Genomic DNA, 18,082 nt, shown 5'->3' on the forward strand with positions numbered 1-18,082 from the left:
GAGACTGAGCACTCCTGGACAACAGCCCATCTCCAGATATCACTCAATAGCACTGAATCAGCGGATACTGAAGCACCAACACGTGAATCAATCGGTCAGTCAATGACAGAGCAGAAAAGGTGAGAAAACGTTGTAAGATGTTGAAGAGACAGGTAAGGGAAAATGACAAGACTGCATTCTGACGGCGCACTCTGCTGACCTTGAACTTCAGCCAATAAAATGCAAACATGGCTAAATAAATCATCCGCAGACTTGCTGGAGGCGATTTATGATATCCAAACAGTACCAGAGTGTTCTTTAGTACCAGTACCCAGTGGAGCTGCCATTTCAGCCAGATAGGTACGAAACAATGCAATCAAGTTTCATGGCGTAACCTGATAAATCTTCCAATTATTCGGCAGAGGGTGTCATGACAACACAGAGCCCCCTTTCCACCTCCCGCCGCACAATGATTCTCAGTCGTGATGCCATGAATACAGAGAGAAGGACCACTTCAGCCAATATAATATCGTCTTGACACAGTGAACATTATCTGAGCGGTGGATAAAAATAATTAGCGGAGTCTGCGCAGACACTTTGTCTATAATAAGATTTCAGACAGAGGACTGTTTGCTGTTTTGTGGCACAGATTGCCGTTAAGCGAGAAAATGTGAACTGTGTCGATCAATGTAACAGGTGATTACAAACTTGAGTATATGATTATTTTTTTCTACTTTATGAATGTTTACTGTATGTGGGTTACTAAAGGTTTTTTTTTGGAAAAATAAAGCAATTCCTGCAGTAATAAAAACCACATACAATCACATTTGTACAAATTGTCTAACCTAATGCAAAACAAGCATCTACACATTCACAAGAGTGACAATTATTTTTGAAACCCTGATTCTATTCATCCTACTTAATTTATAATGATACAATATGCATACATAAATTACACAGCTTTGACATTGAAAAAATACAGCATATGGAAATAGGTTTCTTTACTATAATAGTTTGTCCTTGCCATACAATTGTCCTCATAACCTTACATCATCGCTTTTCTTTGACAGTAACATCTTTATGTACAGTAGCAGGTGACTGAAGAAGGAGGCGACCGAACATTACATTTTGCTTACATTTAAGGAAGAGTGCTGAAACTGATTGTTACAGGAATGTCAGCCTGTTTCTGCGAGAGAAAGGTTTGCTGTTGTGTTGAGTGAGGAAGGTCGTGTTTTGTTTACGTTGCAAACACAATCTCTTTATTAACATTTACATCCTATTGACATTGTTAACACAAAGCAAGCAGGCGCAATAGTCATCAGTGGGTTAAGTTTTGATTACTGTATCATCAGAATTTATCGCTATAGTAAGATTGTCGAGTGTGTTTTTAATTAACTCAAGATTTTTAAAAAACAGATAAAGATTTGTTTAACTTAAAGGGGCACTCCGTTGATTTTAAACATCAAGGTCAGTTTGCTCATCATGATTAGTAGTACTCAGCCTGGGAAAACAGTTGTGTAACTTCTGTAGCTCTGGAGGGAGCACTCCAAAATCAGAAAAAATAACCCTGATGATGTCATAGTGATGTCATCGGGGTTATCTTGACTTGGAGGCTTAACATTTTTAACATCTGCCTTACAAACTGGGAGCACAGAGTTTGAAATACATGGGTGTTTACCAGGCAAGTAGAATCTAATAAAAAACACTACCAAATTGCATTATGGGAAATGTAGGATCCAGTGTTTTAGTGTACTCCCAATACTAGGGAGTACAGGCGAGGATATATCTTGCGCTTCAATTTTGATCATTCTTTTTTAATCCGCCTCTTTTGAGTCTCCCGACTTTATGAAAACGCATCAGTAAATCACTACAGTACCCCTTTAAATGTCAAACTATAATTGTCAAGTGTGCTGCCTCCTAATCTCTAGTTTACTAAATGCATTTCTTTAAGCCCAGTAATGAGACTGAATGAAAAGAGCAAATGTAAATGTCTACACTACAGAGCAAAACTAAGCTTGATGTTCATTCTTGACTTTTTACAGCTTTAAGCAACATCTGACAGCCCTCAGTAAATAAAATTGCTCGGTTGTCATAGTGATGGATGGATAACAGGTGGATAAAAAAAAAAAAAAAGTATGTATAATTTATCCAATATCATGACTGAAGATTTGTACCATTTCTGCTGTGACTTCTAACGGTGGACTTCTTCCACTGACAGCTGAGACTGGCAGCTGTTACAAGCAAACACCAAGAAAGTGATGACAACGTATATACACAAATGTCTGGACTTCATGATGCTGAGAAAATCCTCATCAGAGTGGAATCCACATGTGACAGTATTTTTTTTTTTTACAAGTTTAGATTAAAAGGAGACTCCATACATGGTATTCATCCTGTGATCTTCCATGAGTACTTCTTTTGAGTAGAAATGTGCAACATCTTTCATCCGGCAGTTTGTTGAGAATTTGACTACGGCACTGTGTGTGGTGACTGGCAGGCATTCATAGAAATAGCAGTTTATAATATCAGGATATTAATTCTTGCTTCTCTGAAGCAGCCAAAGGATATCAAATAGAGCCTCTCTGATTCAGATTGTGCACCAGGAAATGTGATATGTTTTGTCTGTTCAGTGATGTATGCTGTGTTGGTCTTGGGACCCGTTGTAGGATTTATGTCTAATTTCTGTGCGGCTGTAAGTTGGGCTGCTATTGCCGGTGTGTGTTACTCAAATTCGTTGTTGCTGATAGACAAAAGATTCTCATTTGAGACCTCCTGGGGACTCAGAGCTGCATCGTCAGAGATGGGTTCGGAGCGGGACTCGGCCAGTCTGACAGAGACAGAAAGAGAGGAAGACAGAAGTAATATTGCTACAGAGGTCAGAGGCAGTAAGTATTTGTCATCAGGGTTCACAGGATATTTAAAGGTTAAAAACTGAAGCACACAAAAGGTGGTTGATTTGAATGACTGGAATGACTGTGAACAAGTCGGAGGAAATATGTACTATGCAACAATGTGAACACATAAGTTGATTCATATCTCCTTTCCAATGAAATAGACTATCATGTCTGTCATGCACAGTTGATTAAAGGCAAGCCATAATAATAGCTGGTTAGATGAACAACATTAGGACTCTATAAATTTTTGTTTTTGTTTTTCTATTTTAAGGTCCAAGGATGCGAACCACTGCAAACACAGATGATTTGCTTATTTCTGGACAGTCTGTTTTTGGTGTAAAAATAGAATGGCACTGTACATGAGTGAGTGATACTCTAAATGTAAGGCCTCATGTAACATGCAGAACGAAACATGTAAATAGCATGCATGTCACTTACCGGTCTCCATCTCTACATCCACGTTGCTGAATGCCAGGTAAAGTAGAAGACAGATAGGAAATTATGACTATGTGACTCAATTAAATACTTACATTTTAATTGTAGTATTCTTAAATACTAATCAAGCCATTTAATTAAACACGTTTAAACTGTAGTTGATGTCAATAGTTGTGAGCTTCAATTGCCCTGGCTTTAAGCACTGAGCCTCCACTTGAATCTTCTACTCTAACATCTAGATTTTTTACAGAGCCATAAACCCTGACCTGTGCTGATATAGTTAATTGGAAACCATTCTACTGATGTTGGTTTGGCTGCACCATTTGTAGCTCAAGCTAGAAGGCTATAAAGCACTGCTAGCGACCACTAGAGGCAGTGCAGCTACTTACACACAAGTGCAATAAATTGGTTTTGCAGTGAAGCGCCCACCCACAGACCAACAAACTGACCCGCAATGCCATCTGTAAATTCACCCATTCTCTAAAGAGGCTAAAAGTTAGCAGAAAATAAGCTCACAAGCCCTGTTCATAGTAGTTTTCTGTACAGGAGATGCAGTCAAACATGAAAGGTAAAAACAATGCCCCTAACATTTTTACCCCAATGTGTGCATCTACTACTAATTACTATCGGAAGATTTTATGTTATAAGCTACACAAAGCTCCTTAAAGCACCAAGCAGTAGAGGACCAAACAGTTCACAGCTGTGGCCAGGGAGCGTCATTTCTTCAGAATCTAAAATGTTGACATACTGTTTTGTGATCGGACCAAAATCTAATGCTTGACCACTGGCTGCTGCAGAGGTCCCAAAACCTTTTCAAACCATGGCAGCCCTTCACAACCAAATACAGAAAATGCTGGTCTGCGCCTTTTTCCACTGTAATCTTTTCTAAATGCCACATGTGTGGTCAAGTAGGTGTTTTTCTCACTTGCTTGTGTTTTGTCTATTTGGAGTTGAGCTTTCAGGGCCACCATAGTCAAAAGTTTGATCCCTGAACATTCAGAATGGTGCCTAAAGACAAAGAGCATGACCATCCTCTGTTGATCTAAAAACACTCCCAGTGTCAAGGACAGATCGTATCCACCATTTGTGCACCACCACCTCACTTCCTTGCTGACTTCTGCATAGGAGATCTGCTCTAATAATCCCACTACAAAATCCTTTCCTCAAGGATATCAGATTTAGACGCTTCTTTAAGTGTTCCGCCTTCCTCCATTTGACAACTGTCCACACTTGAGGACAGCACTTTCTCATCCCTGCTGAGAACGGCATCAGTAATGACCTGCCTCCCTCTTCTGAACTCCCAGCCAGCTTCCACATAGACACTGCTGTGTAAATTCTCTGCCTCTCATTTACCAATTTGCTTTAACCAAAGCTTTTCATGCTCCAACACAACAAACAGATCTTCTAGCCACAACTTACTGAGATGCAATCTCTTTAATGTGTAGGGTACCATCCCTCTGCTGTGCTCCTCTCTTTAGGGAGGGCAGACACAGCACTGCAGACACATACACATGTATCAGCAGGTTATGTGAAGAAATGAAAAGCCATGCAGAGGGCTCAGACACTCACTGGACAGTTTGGCCTACATTCGTTATAGTTTTTTGTGCATGTAGGGACATTATCAAAGAGCTTTGATGGGTTTTGAGTTTGGCAAAAAGTGTGCTTATAGTATGTGATATTATATTACATATATCTTTTATTATTATTTTCATCACACCTTTATGAGTCTGTTACCTGTGAGACTCACATCTGTCTCTCTGCAGGCATCTCACGCTATTAAATTACAATTTCACAGACCGCCGCACTTCTAAGAAAATAGAAAGTGTTGCATTGTAATCCTAGTTCAGTGACTGATGTGCTGTGGAGTACCCTTCTGGGCTTCAGTCACTGTGACAGCTCTGTCAGTAAAGGTAGGCGATCATGTTGGCAGTAGAGGAAGCGATAGTCATTTCTATTGTCTGCAATGGTTCAAGAGTGGCACAGTGACCTCACAAGAGTTCAGACTGCTCACTAGATACACATGATTTCTATAGTCACTCAGCTCAGTGTTACAGGCTTACAATAGCCTATTCAAATAGATTGTTATAACGTGATATAGTATATGTTATATAATAAAATCAAACAAATTATCAGTAAAAAGCTTCTTTAGCACCAGGGTAATATCACAGGTATGACATTTATTGTACACAAAACAGTATCAATACTGGACTATAAACAACCTTTAGGAATGGATAATAGATGATTTCATATTTCTTAGTTTTTAACATTTTTGTATATTTATTTTGTTGAATCTAACAAAATGAAACAAAATGAAAATGAAAATCTCACTACAAAATAAAAAGGACTAAGGAAACTGAACATAAAATGGAAGCAGTTTTCTCCCTTATTGCTAAGAAGTGCAAAAATTGCCATTTAAGTATAGGTAATTTTAAGACCTATACGTGTTCTAAAAGTAGATTATAGGGTGTTCACATTAGGCTTGAAAATTTCTTATCCACCTTCCCTAGATTGGTTTTATTAAGCAGAGACAAACACAGGAGAACATCAGGGAAACAATAAGACATGTTACAGAAAGTAAGATAGATACCTGTAGAGGCCCAACTGGCATTTGATGCTGTTAGCTGAATTTTTATAAAAAGTCTTAGAGGGTTAAAGTAAATGAGGACTTCACTGCTCCATTAACCCTACACCTGGCATGCAATAAATCTCTTCTCATTTGTTCCTCATATTTTTTGAACCCTTGGGTCAATGGATTTGTCAGAATCAGAATTTAAAAGGGATTTAACCTGTTGGCAGGGAACAAATGTTGCAGTTATTTGCAGATGATATTATAATATATCTAAAACAGGAGTATGACTCCATGTATGGCCATAAACTTGCATAATACTAGCTTTTAATTATGAACTTACTAAGGAATTGGAACGCAGATTCATAACAATATTTTGGGCCTAAAGACCTACTTTTCCAACATCAACTTTGGTCCTTTGAACTCCAAGGTGAAATTACAAATTTAAGCGCAAGTGTTCAATCAATCAAAATGAAAACTCTCTTCCACAACTACTGTTTCTCTTCCACACACCACACATGGAAGTGACAGCCCCACGGGTCCTATGCTTACTAGAGTATCCTTATGCAGCCCAGTTAAGGCCTCTCATACACTGGTGCGACCCTGCTTATTTGGCAAGTTGGAAGGAGAAAGAGCTAGATGGGGTCCCACTTCAACACATAGCTTCAGATAAAATATGAGTCAAACATATCTTGAATAGAACAAACACATTTATTAATTTGTTCCTTAAGATATGGCACAAGACTCAAAAATTTTGCAATTTACAGAGAATACCACTCTTAAGATGATGTGGTTTTGTTAATTTTCCCTTCATTTAAGGGACGAAAGCTTCATTATATTGGAAAGGAAAGGTATTCCATCCTACTGTACTCATTAGGGGGGCACTAAAGAGAGTCAGGACTGTATGGGAATATAATTTAGGACCGCAATATCTCTACATATCCCTCTGAATCCCTCACTATTTTAGAACAATCCCAAAAGACATTCTTTGGCAGGACAGAATTAAAATATTTTTATCTACTTCTATTTCTGAATATAATACTAAAATAATATCTGATAGATCAAACGGTTTTTAAAATAGAAAATTAGAGGAGGCGTATTGAAGAGAAATGAGTTAGGGAAAGTAATAGAGTGCTATAAGGTTTGTCAAATACAGTGGAAGACTAAAGGTTCCCTTATTTGGAGATAATTTTGTTGGAAGAGTTTTGTCCAATTCTTCATTACTCCTCTGCAGAAGCGACACACAACAACTAATTCTGACTGTTGGAGCCAGACATATACTGAAAATCATTATTAAATCATTATTCTGGTCCTGTCCTGTTTTTATCACTCAGCACACACCAAACTTTAGACGAGATATTCATAACTTCAATCCCTCTTAGATTCGATGTCCTATACCTATGCAACACCTCAAGAGTGACAAACTCTGAAGATAGGGCCCTTATTGAAATTCTGCTTGCTGCATGCAAAAAAGCTATAAGTCATAAATGGCTAAATCCTTAGGCACCCTTCATTTATAACTGGAGGTAGTTCATCAAACATGTATAATGGAGAAATTGACATACTCACTCACAGTACACCAAGATACATCTACAAATATCCGGCAAAGGTGGATTGAGTTCATTAGATCCCGAAGACAAGACTATACATGAAGCACAATTACATCATTTAAGGATATTCGCATTCCTCTCAATTGTTTGTACATAGTTCTGTTTGGTAACAACAATATTTGTTGCAGCTGGGAAGACACTAGTTAATATTAATTTCTTCTGGAATTTAATTGTTTGGTTGTTTTCTTTATTTGTTTTGTCCCCATTTTTATTTACATTCCAATTGTGTTACAAGTGCAAAGTGAGAGCCTTCTTTAAGTCAACAATTTAGATTTTTCTTCTTGTGATTTTATTGTCATTATTATTGTACCACAGTGCCATAGGAGGATTTATAACACAATTTAAGTGACAGTAGAGAAGGCTGTCTTCACGATGTAATATAATAAAAACTGTGCTGTGCTTTTGGTTTGGTTGTAGTTGGTCTTTTCTTCCTTTTAAATTATTTTTATGTGTTTCTTCATTTTTTTTTCCTTCATTTAATATATGTAATTGTCAAAAAAGGGTGGGAAATGCAAAGTAATTCCAATAGTAAACAAACAAAAATTCTTAATCTTTCCCATGACTAGAGACACAATTAAGCATTTCTCAGCCAAAATCCCCTATTAACCAGATAATAATCACTTTTGGGTTTTAGGAACAAAATCTGGGCTATTTTACTAAGTATTTCAATACTGGTGTTATACAAGGTAGTGGATCAAGTCACATCCAAAAACTGCTTTAATTAGAGCTGATTGACTCCAAAACTGCCTCGTTTTATTCGGTTCTGGTTTAATAAGACACCAGAGCTTTACAGAACCTACAGTACCTACAGCGGCCTATAATGTTAAATTAGAAGGAAGTCCTCCAGGACAACTAACACGCTGAGCATGCTGGGAAAACTATCAGGAGCTTTATCAAATGGAGTGTTTTACTTTTTCTTTCTACTACTAACAGCCGAACACTCAAATGAATCTATCTTGTAATATCTTTCTAAATCTCTAAAAGCGGTGGTAACGCCTCAACAGATGCTGCTATAACCTTGTGTTTTCATGCATCCTTCCTACATTAGGTCATTGCCATGGCTGCAATGTCATCTTTCTGCATGGAATTAACTGAGAAAAGAAAACTAGTGCATGCCCTGTCTGTGTCTATCCATGGGTGTGAATTTCAATAAAAATCTGTGTCAGTCAATGTGTCAAATGAAGGTCTTACCTTCAGCACAACTGTCATCCTCTGAAATTGCTCGACAGTATTTAAAAGGTGATCTATCACCGTTAAGAGTTCAATCACCATAAAAATGGTTTCATATATTTGGTTTTCTGGGAGGGGAACACTTAAGTGAGCATGAACAATCCCATCTCTTTCTACAAATTAAAAAATATATATCCCCAGAGTTCAGCAGACTTGCAGTCACATAAAAAGGTTACCTTGAGAAAGCATCATCGAATCCATCCTCCACATCCTGTTGGGACACAAACAATATGAATCAATACACACATAAATGACTCCTAATGACAATCCTGCTGCTCTGTGCTTTCAAGCTGCCTCATCCCTGAGTCAGCTGTACTTCATAGCATGTGTCGCCTTGCATTGTTGTAATTTATTACATATATAAAAATATGATAATATAAATACCTGTCTGTCCAATTTATACTGAAAATATTAAATTTAACCTGTCAAACACGGAAGGATTAGAAACTACACAAATGAGTCAACAGTAAGAGGAGAGCATTAAAGATCAATTTGACCAGCTGATGAAATCTAACTCCATTAAAGCATAATTTCTCTAGGGAGAGAAATATCCTATTACAGAAAATATGTCACAATGAACACAGATGAATTTGTGTGAGATCAGCATGTGGGAAAGATTTTTCAATGAAAATGCTGTCACCTAGTGTTAAGACTCTGTAAGTGAACACCAGGATGGTGACTAAAGCGCATCTGCAGCGTGAACATTTAAAATGATTTAAAACTACACGTAACTGCTGCAATTGTAGCAAAGTATTTACTGGTATAAATTAAAGAAGTAATAATTTTTTTGACTTTCACAACAGTACAGCTGTTTCAAATGCTTTTTATATGTACAACTTTAATTACTTTACTGTGTATAATTTAAATACACTCTACAGTAGTACAGTAAAGTATATAAAATATAGCTTACTGTAGTTTAAATTATAATTAGGCTATAGCCTAAAACCGTATTGTGCCCTTAACCAGGGCCCTGTTATTATTTAAACAGCATTTGTTTATGAATGATTCTGTACCAAGCTTTTGATCCTCCGGTTTCCATTATATGTATAATTTAAAAACATTTAGTATTTTAGATGATTTTTGATAATCTTGTAAATTACAGAGATTGCATGTTTTAATATTAAGAGAAAGGCAATACGGTGTGATTGATAAAACATTTTAAAAAATCCTAGAGACATGGTAGTCCAATACACTGTATGCTATTGGCACAAATACTAGCCTTACTAAGCTGACAGGAAAACGCTGATGGTGTCATGTTACCTTACTTTTCCTAATGAGTTCTAAAAGTAGGGCGATTTACAGATTTAAAATTTGGGAAAAAGACTAGTTTTGCATCGGCACCACAAGTTGCAGAATTCAGTGTCAGGAGAGAAGACATTGGATTGCTCATTCCCTGTCTGTTGCCTAATCATAAATCATTTTGGCCCAATCAGACCAATCAGCAATTTGGAGGCAGATGTTGTGACCTACCCAAGAGTCATGTTTGATTGGTCGCCTTCGAGTAGGGTTACTACGAGGTGAGGGCGAGCTGAGTGAAGCAGAGAAGAAGGGCCTCCGGAGCTTCTCCTCCATACCAACAGGCTTGTGTACTTCTGGATCTGAGGGAGATGGTAGTGTGGATGAAAAGTTAACAGGGAAATAGAATGAAAAAAAGAAGAGAAGAGGAAAGGAAAAACACGTGGTACATCCAGACACAGAAGAGAGAAGGAGAGACTTATCAGCTTTTTTGTGACATATCAGCTACAGCCTGTGGCACCGGCAGCTTTCTATGCAACAAGCTGAATTTAAATCATCTCTCTAACGCTTTTATAAGTCTGTCCAGTTATTCTCAAGGTCCTGGAGCCTTTCACATCATATTTTCTCTTGGTCCTTGGGCCACTACCACTGGCAGTGGAGCAAATTTTAATTTAAAGAAGCTGGAAAATCCAGCTCTTAACTAACAATAAACTGAATGGATGATTAAGTCTCATTTCGCAGACTCTTTGACCCCCTGAGTAGCGGAAAACATTTTGACCTATAAATGTCACGGCCATTGGAAAGTACTTAAAATCTACTGCTCCCCTGAATGACTAATGAGTGGCGTATAATTAAGTGATTTGTCCTCCATGTATTTGAGAGGTGATTGACGTAAGTTAAATTACGTCAGCGTCAAACTTAGTCTCACTGTCACGTGCATGCTAAGACTGGAAAAGGAATTTTCAAGTCATTATGCAACTGACTACAGGAGCATTTACTTACTCGTGTTCACTGTAAACTGTTGGGTATGTGTCTGGAGGAATTTGGCCTTGTGAGGATGCAAGTACTTTAAACATGCATCTAATCACTGTCTCATTTCAGTGACTGCAGCACATTACAGTGGCCATTTTTACAGCACTAATCAGATCATTGGAGGGGGGGACTTATTAGTTGTTAGAGCCTTAGATTTTATATGGTACAAAGTACTGCAAGATGGTTGATAGTTTTCCACAGGACCTGCTAACAAACACCTGCTTTAAGGGCAGACAGCTCTCACTAGCTCACACTTTATAGCTGCTAAATGAATTGTGCAAACATTTGTCAGAAGCTATTTAATGCTAACATACCTTTTTTTATGCTAACCTAACTTTTTTATTTTTATATTAATGTGACTTGTGTGGTTATGGGTGTCTGTGTTTTTAACCCGAGCTGCCCAATGATGTGGTTTTGGAACACAGGCAGGTAATTTCTTTTTAGCTATAGACCTAAATTTGTGTAGTCTGCGTTAGCGTTATCACAGCTACTTGCTGCTGTTTTTCACTGGTAACATTATATGTGACATGTTAGCTAGCTGTAGGACACATGTCTATCAGAGTGTGATGTGTGGTAAAAAAAAAAGTTTTAGAAATGTGAGTGTTGTATAAAAATTCACATCTAAAAGTAGTTTATATATGTGCTATTATGGCAATGGGTGTTCTACACCACTGCTGTGAGCACATTTTTGACTGTTTGTAAACAGGAAACCCATCTATTAGGTTTAAGGGAATAGTTTGACATTTGGGAAATATTTGTTGAGAATTAGATGAGAAGATTGATACTATTCACAAATAGTGGGTCTACAGGGAGGTTATGTGCCCCAAAGTACTGCTTTAACACTTAATTTCTTTTTGTAGGGATTAAACAACTGAGATTTAGTTAATTAGTCAGCTTCAGAGCTGCAGGTAGATGGATTTTGTTTACTTCAAACAGAGCCAGGCTAGCTGCCCTCCCCCCCCCTTTCCAATATGTATGCTGAGCTAAGCTAATCACATTCTGGCTCTAGCTTTATATTTCACAGACAGACAGGACAGTGGTTTCGATCTCATCTGCAAGAAAGCAGATAAGCATATTTCCCACAATATCAAATGTTTCCCTCAAATCACCTAAAGAATTATATGGTTCATTTAATTGTGTGTTGCTAGTTCTTACATTGATAAACAATACTTTGAAAAAACAGGCACTGTTTACTTTAGGGTAAGATAAAGATGAAGTAAATTTCCTGGTAGTAACTATCAGCAAGACATTCTGCGATGTTCGGTTCAATTGTGCAGTCTTTCACTAATAAAGTCATAGGATAGAATAGTCTTTATTGTCACTGCACTGTGAAGGTACAACGAAATTTAGGGTGCTCCCACGGAGCCACCCTTGCACCATAAAAATAAGAAAAGAAAGAACAAAAAAGAGAAAAACAGGTTAAAACAAATGACGATCTCATAAAAATAGAGACACAATAATATATACAACCAGGGTATATAAATATAAAATATGTATATATGCTTACCTGTATTGTATATTTCTACATACACACATAAAATCTAATAAAAAGGTAAAGTCTTAAAGTGTCTGGAGTTATTACAAGAGTGCAAAATAGGGGGGAAGTGGGCTGATTGTCTGCTGTTTCGGGCGTTATTGGGTGAATTGGAGGCTTATGTGTGTGAGTGTCCATGGGTGTTGGCATTTCGTATGGCCCAGGGGAAAAAGCTGTTTGTCAGCCTGCTGGTGGGAGATTTGATTGACCTGTAACGTCTCCCCGAGGGCAACAGATCAAACAGGGGGTAGGCAGGGTGTGAGTGGTCTCTTGTGATGGCTTTGGTTCTCCTGAGGCAACAGGATATGGAGATGTTTTACAGGCTGGGCAGAGGGCAGCCAATGATCTTTTGGGCAGTGTTTATAACCCTCTGTACCGCCTTCCTGTCCTCAGCTGTGGAGCCTGCCATGATTGTATTAAACGCTGAGCTGTAGTCCACGAAGAGCATCCTCACATAGCTCTTCTTGTTTTCCAGATGGCTAAGCGCTGTGTGGAGTGTGAGGGCGATGGCATCCTCCGTGGACCGGTTTGCCCTGTAGGCAAACTGGTGGGGGTCGAATGAGGGAGGGAGACAGTCTCTGATGTGCTGGGAGACTGATCGCTCCAGGCACTTCATAATTACAGACGTCAGAGCGATGGGTCTGTAATCGTTCAGGCTGTTCAGTTTTTTTGGGAATGGGGATGATGGTAGAGGCCTTCAGACATGTGTCATGTCTCGTCACTGGCGTTGCACTTAATTTTATGTACATATACACACTATGGATGAGTACAAAATCAAACAAACTCACCTGCTGGAACACACTGAGTGTCTGTTGTCTCTGTTGGCCCGTTGCTTGCTGCACAAGAACAGCAGGTCCTGGCCTTCTTGCTTTTGTCTGTGGACAGAAAAAAACAAAACAATTCTTGTTCAGAAGGTCACCCACTCCCCATAGACTGCACCATCTAACATGCATGTGCAAGCTGTGGCGCTGTGCATGCGGCCCTCATGTCACCTTGGAACAATGACATTTCAGCAATTAAGTGCCTCAATTAACCCTTTGCTAAGCCCCGCCCCCCTTAGTTACGAACTGTCGGCGCTGCCACAGTCTATTGCTACACTCTTACTTACCCTAAAGTAAACAGTGCCTTCTTCTATCAACCTCTCTGGGTAGTGACTGTAACTATTACAAGTGCCCCAGAAACAGCATTTGACCATATCTTAGAAAAATACAGCCTAAAAAAGATTTTTACATTAGAGTCAATGGAGCGCAACCATTAAAGTGTCGGACTTCAGTTAGAGCGAGTCCTATACTGCGCTGTGATTGGCCAGCTGTGTATTAGGGGTGTGGCTTAGCAAAGGGTCAATTAAAAAGACAGTTTTCAGTCTCCCCTCTTTCAGTTGCGGCCGTTCAGGGGGACACTGCTGTCTCATCTTTTCGTCCCTAGTTCAGAGGAGTTTTGCTGGACTTAATACTTCATTTCATATTCTGGACTATGTTTTTTTTTCATATTCCGTGTGCGTCCATGAGAAGCGAGTACATTATTTTGTTTGTTCATTTTATCGTGTGTTTTATCACCTGTCTCACTTCATATCCTATATATTGCTGTGTTTGCTTTCATTTTTATAATCAATATATAGTTTATGTCAGACTTTCCCTCCCATTAATTAGTACTGTGAGCGCTGACGGGTCAGAAAGGGACCGTTGCGCAATTACCTAGTCCGTGTGTCATTAGTAAGAGTATGCAGCTGAGCCATTTCAGTCCCAATATTGAAGCTCCCTCAGAAGTTATTCATCTTTATTCATTTTCGTCATCATATGTCATTATTCATACTTGTTTATCTCATATCATATTGTTTTTATTCATTACTATTTTCAGATGTCTAAAATTTCACATTTGTTTACATATTTGTTTATTCTCTTAATACACACACATTCATTTCAACAATAAACAAGTTGCAAATACAAAGTGTGAGAGTGTCATTGGATTGGACAGATTACCAACATCATCTTAATTGTTCTAACTGGACAAACTGTGGTTGTGTACAGCCACAAAAGAAACATCCAGATAATTCATTCATTTTAATAGAGGTCTCAAGTTTGGGGGTCAAAAGCAAACACCTCTTTATAGTTCTCAAAACTAAACCTGAAGGAAACTATATTCAAATATCTATGTTTGAATTTGTTAGTGTTTAAACCTTTGCCATTCATGTTCAGTGGTAATTTTTCATGCAGGAAGTACAGTAGTGTGTCATTCATATAGTGTAGTGGAGATTGCAGAGGGCCGGATGGTGGCTGAGAATATGAATAATTTTCTTTCAGTTCCTTTGGTTGTTGAAATATATTCAAAATTCAATAACTATCTTCCCAACTTGACTTAAAAACCAGAGGAATTCCCAGTTAGACTGGCCGCAGATTGGATGGATCACAGCCTTTCCTTACTTGTACTTCACTGAACTGTGTCATGTCACCTTCGTTAAGTTCAGTAAACTCACCTTCCTGAGCAATCTCCCAAAGATCGAGGGCTACTTTAAATGCCTGGGCTACTGTTAATGTCACAGCCTGAGCCTGGAAAGAAAAGGGGAAGAATGACTCAGTAATGAAACAGAGTAAAATATCAAACATGAATAGCTGTGATTTAATTTGGTGGTCAAGAAAATGTTTTGCTTTAACATTTTTAGTCTGATTATTTACCCATCTACAGTGATAATTAGATTTATAAGTTTAACAGTTGAACAGTTTTTTTCTATAAACTAAATTATTTCTATTTATAATATTACAATTTCTCAACACTGGTAAGATTAACAGTATACGATACAGATTAGTGGGCTGTAGTCTGCCACAAGATGGAGCCCCACACCAACTACACTTATGCTACAGTTCATCACGTGCACTCAGTACCCCAAACACTGACCTTATGGCCTGCTAATGTCATAGAGCATGTATTCCATATAAGAGGATAAATACAGATATACACGCAGGTAAATGCAACAAAATTGCACACTTACAATCTTCTTCTTTTGGCAGAGAAATGCATGGCACTCCAGGGTCTCACTGAACTGACTCTGAGAGACATATGCAAAGACCTTATCCTGAGTTTTGTCAGCGGTGCAGTACGAGATTCTGTAAGAGAGGGGGGGGGGGGAATTTTTACCAACACTATCAATCCACCTGACATAAGTGCATTTATGATGATGAAAGCACAATTGCACCAGACAGGAACTAATTTGTGACATGAATGTATTATGGCAAACATCCTTTTTTATCACAGGACTCACATGCAGAACAAAGAACACAGTTACAGTACATTAGCTGCTAGCTTGCACTCTTAATCAAACCTCATACATCAAAGTAAGCTACGCTGCATACATGTCAATTTAGGCCATAACTTTGCATTTGTGCTCAACCTACTGCATATGCATAAGCAAACCAATCATAACAGGATAAGAGAGGTGGTTATGAATATTATACTGATTAAGTCCCACAGCTGGGAATGGTGGAGCAGGAGACAAACGTGCAGCAGTGACATCCATGAGAGATGCTCGAAGCTGTGACCGAGCACTTCAGTCCTTCATATTTTCACAACATTATGCAAAAATCAGTTCAAATGCTGATATAATATTGCTTTGTGGATTTGAGGTTTTTAAATGCCAGGCTTAAAGGGTCATCTGAGCCTGAAATTTTCAGTGAAGTGTTTTGATAATGGAGGTACAATGAAATTTTTGTTGAACTGAATGTAGTGGGGTAACTTGTGTGCTATTCCTCAGAGTTTTGTCTCATTCGAGAACTGTTCATTTCTGAAACCTCCCTGATGATTATATAATATATTGCTTCTTCTGTTGAAATATCTGAATTTTTACCATCAGTATGAAACAGAAAGTCTTGGATTACAAATTGATCTCCGTCATGACTATATTGCACAAGAGACCTCATTCCCAATAGTCACACTGAATCTCTCATATAATATCTGGTTTTCTAGAAATCCAACTCTCTGCAAATCCAGTGACACCCATGGCTGGTTATTTTCAATGGTTATTTAAAAATCCACAAAGTCATTTTGCTCCCCCACAACAACTCATATATATTCGCTGAAGCGACAGACACAAAACAGATGGATTTGTTCTGTCGGATTTTGTGCAGGCTTTTGGGGCGAGGGGTATCGATTTCGAGTCACCCTGTATGTCCATCTGATGTTGTTACCTGAACCAGCAGAGCGCGTCATGTTTGTTGCTTTAAATAGATGTGTAAATAAGCCAGTGAGTGATGCACTCGACCTTTGTCACTTGTATTAAACATACAACCTTTATAATAAGCCACACAAGGACAAGACTGGGTGCTTTTACTCTCATTATGCCCGGTATAGAAATTTGTCTTGGCCGAAGTTATTTTTCTCGAAACAGAACAAATCAAATCATCCTATCTGAATTAGACTAGATCTCTGCACACATGTCAGACACCATAGGATTACTCTCAATGTTGCGTGGACCTCCATGTAATCTGCTGTCATAACAGTAACTTGTCCACTGTAAGGAAAAGCGGTCTGCAGCTGATTCAAAAGGGGCAAGTCATATATTCGATCAAACAACAAGGACGAAATCACCAGCCTTCAGATTTCTCTCTCAGATTGTTTGCTGGCTTGCACCACTGCTGCATGACCCACATTGCAATGCCCAGGACACCCAGCTCTGTATTTACCCCCTTTCCCCCGTGTTCTAACTTATATTTGGGCCTTAATTGCAGAAAAAAAAAGAGTGGAGAAAAAGTTAAAAGCACTGACCTATTTAAGTTTGGAAAACAAGTGTGATGTAACTAACTGCTCAATATAAACTTAATTATCATCTTATTGAGACATTATCTACTTTCTTCCTTTACTATATTTTGCGCAACCTAAATTTCACTTATTTCTGTGGACAGACTTGCATCCTGCTGCGTGTGTGCACTCTGAATTTCAATTTGTTTTTCTAGAATCACTGTATAAATTATTAATGATAATAAAGTATAATACAGTAGATCCGAATAATTCATATTGTTGCATTGGCAGCAGTATTACAGCGGCAGTACTACCAATAGCAATTAATTCAGTAACTGTAGTGAAGTTAAAGAAGTTAAAGTGTTCTTGTCATTTAGGGAATCAATGCTTTAAAGCAAAAAAGACCGTAAAAAAAAAAAATTTAAAACACATTGTGAAAAAGTTCTTCTGCAAAAAAGTTATTCAAAAGCTGATTTGATTTTGGTTATTTTTATAACTTGTCACAGTTCTTATTAAAGGTCTCCATAAACATGCTATACAAAGTTTAAATAAAGGTAGATACAAAATAGGTTTGGGCCGACAGACAATGCCATTGTCCATCGGCAATGGCTGACAGACATCAAGACGTTGAGCCGGCATATGATTGTAAAACCCCCGCCCCCCAGCAAAAAATAATCTCAAATTTTCACATTATACCACCCTTTGAAATCAGGTTTTTATGACCATGAACATTCTTATCATTGTTTTCAAGTATGCTTTGCACCTGCCTCGAAATTCTCTTCTCCCCACACTCTGACACGCTCACACACACCTACACCTCAGGTAAACACCCCGGCTT

General features: G+C 38.3%; 1 protein-coding gene across 2 annotated transcripts in view; it reads right to left on the reverse strand.

Moving 5' to 3' along the window:
• Nucleotides 1-758: 758 nt before the first annotated feature.
• Nucleotides 759-18,082, reverse strand: part of si:dkey-71h2.2 (low density lipoprotein receptor adapter protein 1) — a 54,697-nt gene continuing 37,373 nt past the window's right edge. The window contains exons 4-10 of one of the 2 annotated variants that reach the window (XM_038726745.1): nt 15,503-15,617; nt 14,990-15,062; nt 13,305-13,391; nt 10,185-10,312; nt 8,891-8,925; nt 3,312-3,337; nt 759-2,806 (exon numbers count right to left, since the gene is read on the reverse strand). In XM_038726745.1, the coding sequence (XP_038582673.1) occupies nt 2,760-2,806; nt 3,312-3,337; nt 8,891-8,925; nt 10,185-10,312; nt 13,305-13,391; nt 14,990-15,062; nt 15,503-15,617 (511 nt within the window). In that variant the 3' untranslated portion in view covers nt 759-2,759. The remainder of the gene's footprint in view (nt 2,807-3,311; nt 3,338-8,890; nt 8,926-10,184; nt 10,313-13,304; nt 13,392-14,989; nt 15,063-15,502; nt 15,618-18,082) is intronic. The other variant, XM_038726744.1, reaches the window with a different exon arrangement.

Source organism: Micropterus salmoides, unplaced genomic scaffold (assembly GCF_014851395.1).
Source record: "Micropterus salmoides isolate LMB-PRFRI ecotype aquatic unplaced genomic scaffold, ASM1485139v1 Ms_hic_scaffold_18, whole genome shotgun sequence".
Lineage (NCBI taxonomy): Eukaryota > Metazoa > Chordata > Actinopteri > Centrarchiformes > Centrarchidae > Micropterus > Micropterus salmoides.